The following is a 16,272-nucleotide window of genomic DNA, read 5'->3' as shown; positions in this document are numbered from 1 at the left end:
GAAATTTGTGTTAGTGTCTATTGTTCTGTAGTAGCTGTCTGAACAGCAACTGATAGTACACTTCTATTAGTATTATTTCTAGGTTAGCTTCATTATCTCAAAGTAAATCAGAAGAGCACTTTTCATCACGTAACATGCGCATATGAGAAGCCATTCTATAATACTCATTCTGGAAATGTAAATTTTGCCTCATGTGAAGCAGCACCGCAGTAGGGTCATACCTCTAGTGCTGTTGCTATTTCTCTGGGTTATCATTTCAGTTTGTTTTCTATTTTCCTTTTCACTTCTTCTTTCTGCCTCAGTGTTTCTCATGTCACTTTCTCATGCATGTATCTTTCTACCTTTTTTACTCCTATGGCCATATTTGACAGGCAAAGAGCAGATCAATGCAATGTAAGTTTCAAACAGAGTCTTCTGATTGTAACAGCAATCCTCTCATAGCAGGCTGTCTTTTGGAATCATAGAATGGTTTGTGTTGGAAGAGACCTTCAATGATGACCTAGATGATCTAGTTCCAGCCCCCTGGCCATGGGAAGGGGCACGTTCCAGTAGACCAGAAGCCTTATTCAACCTGGCTTTGGACATTTGCACTCCTTGTAAACCTGATTTTTGAGCCTCAGTCTTGCAACAAGCTGCCTGTTTCATAGAAGTTGAAAGCTGCATCTACTGAAGTTCTGTGTCACTCTTAGTATACTGGGCAATGTTTACCACCCACTTTAATGAGCTAGATTAATACAAAAATAGTTGTATATGTCTGACTGCACAGTGGGATCATAGAAAATGACACCAGTGTGTGTTAGTGACAGTGTTTGGTTAACCATTTGTGTTTAGCGGCATGATTTTTTTGTTTCAGTCTGTTAAGTGTTACTGTGTTGAAGTGTATGCATAAGCTTCTGCATATTCACATTGCCTAAATTAGTAGTTTATTATCTAAATTAGTAGTTTACTCTCCACATATTAAAAGCAAGCACACCAAAATGGCAGTTACACTGTGAGTCGCCTTCCTGGGGACTCTGCTCTCTCCCCCCATTGTCTCTTCAGAAAGAATCTGAACTTGTGGGACCTATTCTTAGTAAGTATAGATGTCCTTCTCTATGAAGAAAGTGTATATATACAGAATTCCTTGTTCTTTTAGTTGCTTTTTTTTTGCTTCCTCGGTTGGAACCAAAATTTGTGCCTTCCTAGCTGTTGGTTGGCACATTGTCAGCTCTTCCCTGTTGAGGTTTGTTTTATTCTACCATGGCATGGAACAGATTCAAATGTTGCCATTCTCAGTTCTCTTCTTGCAGTTTTTGCATTTCTGAAGTCTTGAAAGTTTGTTGTTGGAATAATTTAACTTTCTGACTACTGAGTTCTACATGCAACTACATAAATAACCCTTAACTTTCAAGTGTCTGTCTGACTCTTCAATAAAACATACATTGTTTCATCAAGACTCTGTAAGTTTCATTCATTCACAGAATGTTACGAATGTTTCTCTACCTTTCACAGAAACGTTACATTCTGACTGGAAATCAGGCACTTGACATCATGGAACTGCACATAGGATTATGTTTTAGACGCCAGAGGGAGCTCAGAAATAGTTTTTTGTGTTGTTGGTTTTTGTTATTGAACTGGGTGTCTTCAGATTAATCCTGGTGTCTCAAAAATTAAATGTAGAAAAAGGATATTTGCTGATCACAAATATGAGACTGGTTGATTTTATCACATTGTTTTTCTGAACAGGAAGCAGTGCATCAGGGAATACTGGCTCAGCACAAACTAACCCAGGAGTGCTTGGAATGGGCGGAGGTGCAACTGTATTACCTGCCTTTGAGTACAGAGGCACTTGGATACCCATCCTGAATGTAACAGTACAAGGAAGTGCTAAAGCTACATAGTGAGTACCTCTATCTTTCTGAAAATGTTTGTAACTTTTTTTTTTTTTTTTCAATTCAGTGATTTAAGGTTTGGTTTTGTTTTTTTTTTTTACTAGTGGATATTGAGGTCTTGGTTTCACTGGCATTGAAGTATATTAAGAATTTTCTTGTTGGTACCATGAAATGTTCTGGTCTTTTTGCTTTTTTTTTCTGAATGGCCTGGATTCTGACTGGAATGTCCCCTATGGTTTTAGCGTCAGTTGGATTTTGGTTTCCTACCATACTATCTGTATTAACTCTTCAGTTTTAGGCCTCCTGTGGTATAAAACAATTTTGGAATACCTGTTGCTGCATTTTGTAATGGCAGACATGCAGGGCATTAAGCAAATAGGACATCAGTGGGAATGAAGAATAGCTTTCTTACACCAGCATTACTGTATTTAGAGTTTTTATTGAGCAGGATATTGCAGTAGATACTGGTCTGGTTGTCTTTTCGAACAATATATTGACATATATACCAAGGCTAGATTGTGAATGCTCCTTAGAATGGCCAGTTATTTTGTCATGACTTTGTACAATGGAGACAGTGTTCTCAATTTAAAGCTGTGAATACTATGTTACTTTTTAAATAGTGCAGTTTTCTTCATATCGGTCATGACCATTGAGGGACAAGCTCTTCCACACCTGTAGTTATTTGTACCACCATAAAATTGTGGCATAATAAAATTCAGTGAAATCTGCCTGGATCTCAGTATTTTTAGAGTAGGAACTCCTTTATCTGCCTTTGAGATGCAGAAGAAAAAAAAAATCATCCTCAGATTTCAATAGTTTATGTGTATGTGTTGACTTTTTGTTCCAGAAGTGGACATGAATGTTTTTTTAGTTTACCTGTCTGTTCTTGGTGAATGCAATTTTTTAATGTGGTCAGCTACTACAACCTCTACTTTTCTTCCTTTTCTTTTTTCTTACTTTCTGTTCTTAACTGGCTCAAGACCCTTGCAGTCACCATCATAGTCTCCTGTCCTGCTCTAAACTTGCTTATGTTTTACCTTTGGATACCTCAAGTGACTCTATGATTTTCTCTGCATAATTTTTGCATTTTTTCTTTTGTATAACGTACCAGAGTTGTCACAAGCATTTCACACCAGTTTTTTTCTCCTATCTTGTATTTTTTTCTGTAGTGTCTGTATGTAAGAAGATGACTTGCTGTAATGGGTCACATTATTCTCTTCTGCTGCAATTAGATTTTCATACAATGGCCACATCTCATACTTTTATACAAGCTTCTCCAGACCACTATGCCTTGTCTTCCCCTTTACATAAGGAACTAAGTGTTTTAAGAAGAATAGACAAACTATTCAAGACTTTTCACGGCCATTGCCATGTAACAGTAACAACTCATATGATTTATTCAGTAGTTAGTGTTTCCTGTCTTCGAAAATAAGACAACATGACCTCTACCTCACAAATATATTGTAACTATAAAACCCATTAATTTTAATTAGACCTATATATATATATTCACACTTACTTGTATACAGGGGGTGAAATACTGACCATTTGATTTAGCTGTAGTTCCTGTGCCCCCAGATATCTGAGGCAGCTGTCTTCAGGAAATTAGAGGTAATAACTGAAGTGTGGCATGTTTGGGAGAAAGAAAAATTTGTGCAGATGAGAGTGGTGACACTACAGTATAAACGTGTCTTTTATATATTTTAGCTGGAATATGTAGCTTTTTTAAGAGTAGCTTGTAGAGTAAAAAATGATAAATAATGATTGTTATGGTAGCAGGTAGTTTTTGCAACAGACTGTCTCTACTTGTATAGATGCTGTTGCTGTGTCAGCTACAATTTCTGTTGGATTTGTAACTCAGCAGTTCTTTATGTGCTTTTAAGGTAAAAGATGGAGAAAAATGGCAATGGGCCTGCTGTTCCAGCATAGTGATGTTTTCATTGCATGCTTTTCAGCAGCGAATCATGTAGACATATTTTCTTTGTACAAATAACTTCCATTGTTTACCTATGCATGTAGGTGATGAATATTTGGCCATGTGATATCTAGCTATGTACAGGCTTTTCTAGTCATGTGGACTCAAAGATAATGATAATAGAATGTCTGACTTGTTCTCAATTTGTTATAACTATGTTCACACTGTCACGACTTTCAGATGTATTTCCTCTCTTGTTCCTAGGTACTTGTATTCTGAATAAGTTCTGTTGCAGTGGCTCTAAGTAAAATAATAATGCAAGTAGAATTATTCATAGTGCTAGCTTAAATGTGTTAATTTTTTAAAATATTTTTTGCAGGTCTGTACTCAGGGTTTGTACCCTTTTGGTTACTGTCTTATTTAGTGACTCATTTACTCTTTTACTTAATGACTTAAAGGTGTTTTTCTTGAGTTGCAATAAATATTGAAGGATTGTATTTGGGGTCTGTTTGTACTTAACATTCATTTGGAATCTTATTATTGTTTTTAAAAACAGTGGTATTGCTACACACTTGTGATGTTTTCAATTTTTTAGTTTGGAAATGCTGGACAAAGTAGAGCCACCTACAATCCCTGAAGGCTATGCAATGTCAGTGGCATTTCACTGTTTGCTGGATCTTGTCCGTGGTATCACTACCATGATTGAAGGAGAGTTGGGAGAGGCAGAAACCGTCATTCAAACCACAACAGAGGCAACCTCGTTACCAGCACAGTCTTCAGAGCAAGAATTGCAGTGTGTTTCTGACCAATCAGAGAAAGAACTAGGTATCTGAAAATGCAAACACTATATGAAATACAATTTTATAGAAAGTAGATTTTAAAATTTCATGCTTTTTTGCTTAAATTTATTGATTCTTATTTATATATAAAAACTTTCAATGAAGTGTTGGGGTTTTTAAATGGAACAGCAGTTCCATTAAAAAAATACTTGACTTGATGTTCTGCTTTTGGCTTAACACTGAGATCTAAGGTCACAAGAGACAATCTGACTGACAAAAATGGAGTTATGACCACATTAAAGAAAAATCTATTTCTAGTAACAAGATAAAAATAATGTTTTAATGGAGAGATTTTAAGTAAAATTGCAGTATATAGAGGATTTCTTTAAAAGCAGAACTGATGTGAACTGAGGATTCTCTTTGTGGAACATACGACGAGTCTGTATAGCGGTGTGTATGTACAGAAAGACTTGTGTTTGAACAGTGAGTCGGGCTCGTCCCTCAGGAAGCCAAGACTCTGCAGCTGAAGTTTGAGCCGAGGCATCGGGACTGCCGAAAGGAGAGGAGGGGGAAGCAGAGGGCTTTGCCCCGGGCGCTGCCTTTGGAACCGGGAGCTCTCCGTGGTGCTGTGGAGCGCTGGCTCCACCCAGGGGCTTGGCATGGCCCGGTGGAGAAAGGGAGGCGTGCAAATGGGCTGGGCCGTTTGCTAGAATTAATTACAGAATTGTAATTAAATCTGTAATTATTAAATTACAGAAACAAAAAAGTTATGGAGAATTATAGATACCACGGGAGAGTATTTTTACTTCACTGCAAAATTTCAGTGAGTTTCTTGTCCCATGTTTTTGCATTTCTGAATGTTTATTTTTATAGACAAAGATGAAAAATGGCCATATATACGCCATGGTAAGATGGATTTTGGTGGGTTTTTTGGCGCTATTTAGAAAAAGCGTTGTACTAGTGACTTTTTTTTTACCTCAGAAAATGTTACTTTATAATGCAAGCTGTTTAAATAATACTGGTGTGAGTGTGTTTCTTTATGCACATATAGCTGGCTGTGTAAACATAAATACAAAAACACACTTTAAAAGATGCAGTAGCAAGCATTTTGCTTGTGATACTACTGTATTTCTGCTATAAAAAAGTTTATATATTTCTTTTAAGTTAGCAGAGCTGTCTGGGAAGAGATGGTGAACGCTTGTTGGTGTGGTCTTCTGGCTGCTCTATCCCTCCTACTTGATGCAAGGTATCTGATCTTTCATGTCTCTTGATTTTTCTAAGTTGATATCCAAGCTATATTTCAAACTGGCTTTTGATACCAGTCAAATTGACAATTGTCAGCGTAAGTGCTGTTCATGGCATCTGAGCAGTCAGGTTTGTGGCTTAGACTGAATGAGTAAATGACACAGAAGTCTCCAGAAGTCCAACATCATCAACCTTTAATGTATTTCAGTATAGAACAATTAATTGCATTTTCAAAGTGTTGCAGTGAAACGATTTAAATTATCTTTATTTCTTTTTACTTTGCCTGCATGTTTCAACATATTGAAGTGATTGCATGTCCTGATTACTGCAGATAAGAGACTAAGTAATGTCTTGGTACTTGTTAGTACTATCTAATCTTTAAAGTGGGAAAGCTTTTTACTATATAATGACCGTGGTAAATTAACTGTCTCCTTCAAAGAGCCTTTTGTTATCAAACACCATTTTCTGAAATTAATTTTAAATATCTTCTCATAGTCTCATTTACCAAGTCACTGAGAAGTAAAGTCCAATTTTGTAGGAAGTAGTTGTAGTTTGTAGTTTTGAAGAATTTGGTTATTCTTGTTCTTCAATATTTATAGTGTTAATGGGTTTAAAGTATACATTCTCATGGCTTCCAGTTTTGGATAGCTGCCTGCTTCTGTGCTCTGTATTAATTCTTGCTGAACAATGTGTACTCTTTCAGCACTGATGAAGCTGCCACTGAAAATATTCTAAAAGCAGAATTGACCATGGCTGCACTTTGTGGAAGACTGGGTCTTGTAACATCAAGAGATGCCTTTATCACAGCCATTTGCAAAGGTTCCTTGCCTCCTCACTATGCCCTTACTGTATTAAACAGCACAACTGCAGCTCTGTCCAGCAAATGTAAATATATAAATTTTTCTTAATTGTGTTTTTTTGTATCATCCTCTAAACACAATTTTTTTCAGGATGTGATTCCAAAGACTTGCAGCTGTAGTATTTGGCTATATTAAAGTAAGTTAGAATCCTCAGACAGCACCTACATCACCTGCTTTCCAGAACTGGTTAGTCTTGCAGCATTTGCTGAGTATCATTCTGATCAACCTAAAACTTCCTGAATGCTTAGCATATGTCAGAAATTCAAATTCTAAGGAGATCTGTCTACCATTGTAAAGATCTGTTAGGGTGTGTAATTAAGGCATTCAAAATCTGAAAAGGTCTCTGGGCAACTTGGATTCTAAAGCTTTGGCTAGAACATCCTGCATTTGTGATGTACTACAGTCTTTTCCACAATTGTCTAGTGATGGTAATACTTACTGCTTAAGCAGAAGATCTAAGTTCTGCGCTCTATTCAACCTACAAAAAGCTGAATTGATGTGTCCCACATCTTGAGAGAATGCTGTAATTCATAGTATTTCCCAGTTGAGGATGTACTCTGTTTCTAACTTTGAAAGTGAATTGCTACTTACTAAGAAGGGCAACTACCTGAAAAATAGACAGATGAATCTAACATTAAATCTCCTAATATAAAACAAAAATATCTTACTCTGGGAACAAGGACCAGCACCCTTAATTCAGTCCAGTGTACCAGCTAAGTGTATTATTAGATTGTAAGTCTGTGAAGGAGTGTGCACGACTGAGCTACACAAATATCTATAGAAACAAAGCAGGGAGCCTCAGTTATTTTATATCAGTTGCTCTTCTTTTTACAAGTGAGTTATAAAATTGGTGTCCTGAAGTCTCATATTGGAAAAATATCATGATACAGCATTGATGACACCTTCATTTTCTGAGTGCACTGTACAATGGTAGCACACAGTGATACCATTTACACGCAATTACTACCAAAATCTGAGTTGAGACACTCTTGTGCTCAGATCTTAAGCATAAATATTTCAGTCTTGTCATAAAATATATAATGTATTGCAAGCAATACCTAATAGAGTAATTGCTGGATCTTTTAACTCTCCAGGGCAATGGCATAGTAATCTAAATATGACTAAAGGTCTCAAAGTGGGGTATGTTAAAGCTAATACTGTAAAAAAAATTCTCTAGCGTGTATTTGCCAGAAGATGGTTCTTACAACAAGTAAATACCGGATTTTAAATTTAGATTTTTTTTTCTTTTCAATTTTCCTCCAGCATATTCCATTCAGGGACAGAATGTTCAAATGATTAGTCCTTCAAGCGAGTCTCACCAGCAGGTTGTAGCAGTGGGGCAACCCTTAGCTCTTCAGCCACAGGGAACAGTTATGGTAAGTACAGTTTGTAAGTGATCTTACTTTGCTTAACTACTTCTTCCTGCATCTCAATGTGTCTTAAAAACAGGCTACAGATAAACAGCATTCTTACAAATAATGGCCATCTTAACTAATTGTCCTAAGGTTTTAATTTGGAACAGCACCGGACAGTAAAGTTCTCTAATTGCAAAGAAGTCTTAGTCTTGTTTTTTTCTGGCTTTTAGCTCAGAAGTTCCCATCCATTCCATTTGGAAAACTCTAGATCTCAGCTGTGTTATGTGCTTGTGTGTGAAGGTTCACTTAAGATAAACTGATTTTGTGGAGATAATGCAATTAAGCTGGAGTACTTGAACTTGTGTTTTTGATAATAATGTGAAACTGAGAGGAGAGGGCAGTGATCAAATCATAGAATCATAGAATGGTTTGGGTTGGAAAAGGGACCTTAAAGATCATCTAGTTCCAAACCCCTAGTGATGTGCAGGCACCTTCCACTAGACTGGCTTGCTCAAAGCCCCATCCAGCCTGGCCTTGAACATTCCCAGGGATGGGGCATCTACAACTTCCCTGGGCAACCTGTTCCAGTGCCTCACCAGCCTCACAGTAAAGAATTCTTTCCTAATACGAAAACCTATTTTCTTTCACGTTGAACCCATTCCTTCTTGTCTTGTCACTATGTGCTCTTGTAAATAGTCTTGCCCCATTTGTCCTTGAAGTTCCCTTCAGGTACTGGAAGGCTGCAATTCAGTCATCCCTAAGCCTTTTCTTTTCCAGGCTGAACAATCCCAATTCTCTCAGCCTTTCCTTATAGGAGGGGTGTTCCACCCCTCTAAACATCCTGGTGGCCCTCCAACAGATCAATGTCCTTCCTGTGTTGGGGACCTCAGAGCTGGATGCAGCACTCAAGTACTCATCTACATCCCCACCAAGATAAGACTGAGAGAAGGAGGAGAGATACTGAACTACTTCTCTAAAAAAATATATTTCACTAGTGCAAACAAAGTGTAATCTTGAAGCACTTCAGTAAAAATTGGAAGTTTGCTAGAAACACTATCATTGTGGAATGATAAAAATTGTGTGGCTATTTGATTGTTGTTGGGTTTTTTTTCATAGTTGACGTCAAAAAATATCCAGTGTATGAGGACATTACTCAACTTAGCTCACTTCCATGGAGCTGTTCTTGGTACATCGTGGCAACTTGTCCTGGCTACTCTTCAGGTATCACAGGAAATATTTATGCCTTGCTGTTATGCCTTGGTGTTTTGCTGTGATTGGGTTTTCAGTTGCTCAGTAAGCAATAAAAGCAGCTTTGATTCTTCTCATGGTGTACTGTGAATTGCCTTGAATAAGTACTGTAGCGTTTCTCTTGAGTTCTGTTTGGCTGGAAGGTTGGTGGCTAGCTTGAGTATAATGCTAATTTCTTCTCTGCCTGAAGAGGTTTTTCTGCTGAAAATGGTCCTTTTGTATTTTTCAGCATCTTGTGTGGATTCTGGGACTGAAGCCTAGTGTTGGGGGTGCATTAAAACCTGGAAGAGCTGTGGAAGGGCCCAGCACAGTAAGCGTGATTGTTTGTTTTTCACTTAATGATTATGCAGTATTTTCTATTGCAATCTGTAAGACATATTTCTGTCTTTTTTTCAAGGTTCTGACTACAGCAGTTATGACTGATCTGCCATCTATATCCAGCATGATATCAAAGCTTTTTGAAAACTCACAGTAAGAAACCTTATCTTATAAGTAAAATAATGTGTGTATATCAAACTCAACAGTGTTTTGATAGCAGTTATTTTTCAGGTACCTTGATGATGTGTCTTTACATCACCTAATAAATGCCCTTTGCTCCTTGTCTCTGGAAGCCATGGATATGGCCTATGGAAACAATAAGGTATAAAAAGACTTGTTTATTTTCTTTTTAGATGTTTTTGTGAAACAGGCAGAAGACTTATACATTTATTCTTTAAGATAACTATTTCTAATACTAAAAACAGTAATACCTTTGATGCTCTAGATTAAAAAATTAATTATGAGCCAGAGAATGTCTTGTTTTCAATGGTTCATACAGCTACTAAATTCTCTGAACATCCTCATTGTGTTCCTGTGCTTTTTGTTAATTAAGGAATGTCATGTGTTTCCATTAATAAGATTGTGGGTGGATGAAACTTTTAAAAACCCTTATAATTTCAGAGGTTAGGGATGCTGAGTAGCACAGTATGTTCTGTGAGATGCTCATTTTCATTTCAATTTTCTCATACAATATACTTCAGAGAAAGCCTGAAAATTAGATATTAAAAAACCTGATAAGTCATATTTACTTGGGAAAACCATAATATTAATGTTAGCTTCAGTAAACAACCTTTAGCCCAGAAAGGTTAAAAACCCTGTGATTGGGTAAGATTGAATATATATTCTTCTAGTCATAATTAATCCCAGAGGAGAGTTTCTGAAAGTTTGTCCTTAATCTGTTACACTACAGATTAGAAAGGCAGAAAACACATTTTACAATATTTTACTATTACAGCAACAGATAATGAACTAAAAAAAACAGTTTGTGTTTAAAATCAGTTGAAAATTAGAAAAAGAAATCAGCAGAAATGGGAAGAGAGAGTCATTTCAGTGCAGCAGTCATTTTGACTATATGTTGATTTAAAAAAAACGTAAAATTGAAAGAAGCTTACCAGAAATATTTGAATATGTATTTGATGAATGAGAAATTTATCATATTCCTCCAGAGCATTTATGAAGCAAATGAAAGATGAAGAATTAGGGTATTATGAAATGAAATATTCCAGATTGTTTGTTCCCATATAATTTTAACTTGAAAAGTTGCAATGGGAGAAAAGGCTGTTCTGCTAGTTAAACATGTTATAACGGTGGTTGGAGGGAGGACTGTGCAAACGCGAGTTTTTCCAGGACCGTCAGTGCTCCGGTTTCTGTCAGGCTGCTGCCCCTGTGTGGCTTCTCCTGCGGCACTGCGCTTGCTGCGGGAGCGTCCCAGCCTTCGCGGCCTGTGGGACGAGCTGCACCTTAATTTAGAAATTATCCCCTAGCAAAATGCTCTCGCCTTGCCTCAGTTACCTCAAAGTCATGCCTTCAAATTCTATTTTATTAAGGAACCATCACTTTTTGCTGTTGCTAAATTACTGGAAACGGGACTAGTTAACATGCGCAGGATTGAGATTCTTTGGAGACCTCTGACCGGTCATCTTCTGGAGGTAACTAATGGCTTTTATCACTTGTACTAGAATTTGGTCTGTATTAATGAAGATCTTGTGGAAATATGTTTTCAACGTTTAATTTAAAATAAAAAATTCTAAGTTGTAATTATATATTTTTGGTTTAGGTGCTTTATTTTTGCAACTCGAATGCATTATGATTTGAATTTAAAAGTGAATTTAATATTTAGATTACAGTGTTTTAATATCTCTTGCTAACTTTGTCTTTATGGTGCCATCAGTCTTTATATGTTTTTGACACACCAATGTTTAAAAAGATCAAGTAATTATACTTCATATAATTGTTGTAATTAAGGTAGCACAAGCACATTTTACTGTTTCACCCAGTACAAATATTTAGGAAGATTCTGAGATAGATTGAAGCCAAGAGATTAACTGAGAAAGAGTTGGATTTTTTTTTTTTTTTAAATATTTAAGCTAACATTTGAATGCTTTCTTTAAGAGAATACTGTTCAGATATAAAAATATGTCATAATCCTATTTCAATTGCTTTAGTATTTTAACTTCAATGCAAAAAATATATTTCATCAAGGAAAAAATCATATGTTTTGAATTGAAAACTAAAACCAGGTGATTGAATGTAATTGTAGTTTTAATTCTCTACACAAGTATATAGGAGAGTAAAATGTAAGAACAGGGTTTAAGAGTGGGTAAAGGAAAAGGCTTTTCTTCCTCATATTTCAGAATGTATCAGACACTTCCTTAGCACCAGTGCATTATTTCAACTAGTATCAAGGGTTGGCCATCTCTTTATAGAAGCCACACATTGCTTTATCCAGGAGAAAAAATTTGGATATTTCTGGGTTTAAAGTTGTAAAGTACAGGCATCTCTTTCTCTTGTCTATTTTTTGCCCTACAAGACAATAAGGTTCACCATCCACATCTTGAGATATCTCGGGAGCAGTCTGTTTCAGTCTGTTACCTGGGCGTTGCAGATAATATGCCACTGTTTTGTAGGAAATACAGTGTCTTTCATTTTCTTTCAAAGTACTGCCTTATTTCCTTTTAAACCTAAGTTGCTGAGGTACAATAAGGAAGGAGGAAACATCAGCTATAATTCAATTAAACACAACCTGTGGAAATAACTCGTTCCCTGGTTCTGGAACTGGTTATCTAGACAGAATCAGAGCATGAAATACTTAAAATTCTTTATTTTATATAAAGTTTTAAAAATGTAAGTAAATCAGGAGAGTGGCTATTTACTGTCTGCATTTTAAAAAATTAAGCTAGCTCTTCTACATTGTCCTCCTTTTCAGTTTGGCTAGTGGTTGATAAGAGAAAGGTCCACCAGTAAAAGCCTTATGATCCTGCCTTGGACTTGACTCTGGGTTCTCACGCCATCAGAGCTAGGGCTGGAAGGGTGGGTGGGTGGGAATAACTGTGTGGAGGTCAATGAAACTGTACACTTCCCATATTAGTTTGAGGGGAATGTATTAGATACAGCACAGTTCATACTAGCTATCTATGAAATGAATATGCACAATGGTTGTAATTTTTATATTCTAAAGAAAAGCAATTAGCAAAAGTGTTAAGCTTAGAGAATTTAGAGACAAAGAGAAGTGAAGGTATGCATTTGAAACTCAAGTTTAAAGATGCTCCCTATTGCTTTGTCAAGTTTTAAAAATAATGGAGTGTAAGGCTTATTTTACTTTCAATATGTAGTTACTTTTTGTCTTGGAGAGTGTAGAAGACACTTTCTGGCTACTGCCATGTTCCTTACTTGATTATGTTAAGCAGTATGAGAAACTTCCAGTTTTGTAGTAGCTTTAGGTTAAGTTAAACCTGAGAGACTCAGGCATTTATTGAAGGGTTGTTTGGTGCTTTTTAATCAATCATTTTCAGAATTAGCAGTTAGTTTATTAATTTTGGAAAATTTATTGACTTGAATTATATATGTAACTTTCATTATGTTTCCTTCTGTGTCTTTCACTGCTTCCTATTGCTTCCTTATTCAGAAGGTATGTCTATCCAAATGATAAATTTCTTTTTTTATTATGAAACCAAATTTTATCATTAGAGTTCTATTGTATTATTCTTAGACTATTGTATGTACAGTCTAATATAATTACAATACCAATTTTTAATATCTTAGATATGTTGAAATCTTGGTTAAATAGAAGTGACTGTAAACAAAACATTGCTGTGTTTTCAGGTCTGTCAGCATCCCAACTCCAGAATGAGAGAATGGGGAGCAGAAGCTTTAACTTCTCTCATTAAAGCAGGACTGACATTCAGACATGATCCTCCATTATCTCAAAATCAGGTAAAGTAAGTTTAAGAGCAGATGCTTTTCTCCTTCATTGATAAAGCAACTTTAGTATTTGAGTTTATAAGGTCTATAGCTGTAACATTCAGATGTAACTATTGAGAAACACCACATGCATTCTAATAAAGTATCCTCCTTCATTTTTCAAATACCTAACAACGAGTGGTGCTTGCATATTATGTCCATTTCTTAGAAAAAATTATGGGTCACCCTTAAGAGTGCAAACCAGAATGTGTAGAAGTATATATGTGATGCTATGGCAGGTAAAAAATGTGTTGCCTAACCTTCTAAATTACAGCTGTTCAATTAATGATAAATAAAACACTTTAATATTTTTATTGAGGCTCATTGGATAGTTTTTCCAAGGTCTCTTGAGTAGGGAGCTGAGTGTAGCCCTGTTGAGTGAGCATAAAGTTGCATGACACTTTTTATGCAACTGTAACAGCATCTGTAGCTACTTCCTGAGGAACCTGGAGAGCAGGAGCCAGGAAAGTAGATTTTCTGCAGAGATCCTTTGTTTTCTGAATTTGAGCATTAGTGAGTGAACTACTGAATTAGTTCAATGAATCTTTAATTTGTACTGTATGTTTTCACTTCACATAAAAATACTTAAGAATCAGTTAAATGTTAGCATCCTTAATATGCTTTACTGTTTACTTTTAGAGACTGCAGTTGCTTTTATTGAATCCACTAAAGGAGCTGTCAAACATTAGTCATCCTGACATCAGGATCAAGCAGTTGGAGTGTGTGCTGCAGATTTTACAGAGTCAGGGTGACAGCTTAGGACCTGGTTGGCCATTGGTGCTTGGAGTCATGGGGGCAATCCAAAGTGATCAGGGGTAAGTGGTGGAAATAAAATTTTAAACTCATGTAAGATAACAGTAGAAACAATTCTGCTTATATTTTTGTACTTTAATAGCCACTTCAATAATCATAGTTTCATTGTAATTTTTGGCTTGTGAAAAATTTTACTCAACAAAAATACACTTTTTAATTCTTCCTGAAGCAACTTTATTTTACTGAATTAATCTTCCAAAAGACCAGAATATTATTCCACTCTATGTTCTCCTGTGGCCAGTATGCAGTATACACTGAGGAGTACTCAGTGTGCCATTTCATTTGAACTTGACCATCTGGTGGACATACTGGTGCTTGCCAATAATTCTGTGTGAATCAGCTGTTGCTCAGAGTATCTATTGTTTCTTTTTCTTCTTAAATCTTCCAGTAGTCTCTAGTGTGTATCTTCTGATTGCTCTCTTTCTTGAAGCCTTCCTACCTAAATGGTTGCTGTAGCAGAAGGATGGAAGATTATTTACTGGCTGTGGGTGAATCCCTTGACTAACAAAATTGACTCTGTTGCCAGCAGAGATGGACTTGTTCTCTGCCCACAAAGGAAAGTGGGAAATGAACTTGCAAGGAGTTTTTTTGAAATGAGCAGTGAATTGAACATCTGACTTTGCAACTGTAAGCACAAAGAATTATACCCACACACTCAAACCAGATTTATTATTTTTTTAGGCGCTAGTCAAGACTAGCAGCAGGATAGGTCATCATATAACTCTAGTGTCAGTAGAATTCTCCTTGGCATATCTCTCATTTTGTCCCACCTTAACTTTAGTCTTCTGGCCATATAAAAACCTCCTAAAGCCCCTTCAAATGCTTGAAGGATTTTGCTCTTGGACCAGCATTGTTTGCTCTGGTGGTAGTACATACCAAAATTCCCTAGGATTTTGGCACTTGGTTGTGAGCATCCTTTTTGGTAACTAAGCTTGCTTTATTTGTTGTTTCCACACTTGGTGCAATGTGTTCCTGCATGCCTTTTGATTTTGTTAGTAATGGATGAGAACCAGCACAAATTCCTTCCCAAGACAGTCTTCAGATCCCATTAAATCTCAAACCCATATCTCACTGGCTGATACCTCAAGCTGTTACTAACATCTTGTGTTATATCGTAGTCTCCTGCTACAAAGCATATGGCATAATCTACTTCAACTACATAGCACTGTTTGTCCACATCATATTAACTACAGTAGGAAAAAATTAAGCATGCTTCCTTTTCCTCAAGAAAGAACTTAATTTCTTACCGAAGTTACAGCTGTGAGCACAAGATGCAGATACTATTATCGTACTTTAAATATTAACTTACTGACCACAAGACTTCCTTCACGAGTGTCTTCCCTCTGCTCAGTGAACATCCTGGATTCCAGGACAGAAATCTATTTCCCTTCCTGGAGAACTACTTTCCAGGCTGTTACAAATACAGAAAATGCTGTTTTGAAAGCCATTGATACTTTGGTCACTTCTGGGTTGTACAGTACTAGCCTGCCAAACAAAAGGAAGCCTGTCTTTGAAGACTTTTTCAATGGAAAGCCTCTGTTTATTTTAAGCATGGATAAAGCCCTATACAATCTTAAGATTTTTCACTAAGCTTAAGTTTCTTCCGTTTATAGTTACCATTTGTGGTCACCTATAACACCAACAGCTCTACAATTTGAAGAGTTTTATTGCTGTTGCTACTTGCATGAGGGGCTTCAAAACCTTTCTTCAAACACATAGTAGTGTGGGACATTAGTTGGAAAAACTGTTTTGAATTTGTTCTTGTAACCTTGCATTTGAAGTTTAGAAAGAGAGGTTACTTTCCCATTAACTAAATACTTCGAAGTGAGTAGTGGAATTGTACTATGATTTCCTGCTTCTTTCCCTTTTCTCTTAGAGTCCTTGAAGTTACATACCTTTGAAACTTTG

The 16,272-nt window shown here is 36.4% G+C and overlaps 1 protein-coding gene across 3 annotated transcripts in view; it reads left to right on the top strand.

The window, feature by feature from the left end:
• MON2 (MON2 homolog, regulator of endosome-to-Golgi trafficking) overlaps positions 1-16,272 on the top strand; it is a 67,616-nt gene that overhangs the window by 24,953 nt on the left and 26,391 nt on the right. For all 3 annotated transcript variants that reach the window (XM_082280004.1, XM_082280005.1, XM_082280003.1), the window contains exons 11-22: positions 1,726-1,879; positions 4,382-4,611; positions 5,730-5,811; positions 6,514-6,695; positions 7,934-8,046; positions 9,142-9,246; positions 9,503-9,583; positions 9,671-9,744; positions 9,823-9,913; positions 11,139-11,240; positions 13,414-13,524; positions 14,191-14,366. In XM_082280004.1, the coding sequence (XP_082136130.1) occupies positions 1,726-1,879; positions 4,382-4,611; positions 5,730-5,811; positions 6,514-6,695; positions 7,934-8,046; positions 9,142-9,246; positions 9,503-9,583; positions 9,671-9,744; positions 9,823-9,913; positions 11,139-11,240; positions 13,414-13,524; positions 14,191-14,366 (1,501 nt within the window). The remainder of the gene's footprint in view (positions 1-1,725; positions 1,880-4,381; positions 4,612-5,729; positions 5,812-6,513; positions 6,696-7,933; positions 8,047-9,141; positions 9,247-9,502; positions 9,584-9,670; positions 9,745-9,822; positions 9,914-11,138; positions 11,241-13,413; positions 13,525-14,190; positions 14,367-16,272) is intronic.

This window comes from Coloeus monedula (assembly GCF_965178545.1).
Source record: "Coloeus monedula genome assembly, chromosome: 4".
NCBI classification, from domain to species: Eukaryota; Metazoa; Chordata; class Aves; order Passeriformes; family Corvidae; genus Coloeus; species Coloeus monedula.
The sequence above is the reverse complement of the archived record's forward strand: the minus strand, read 5'-3'. Positions and strand labels throughout refer to the sequence as shown.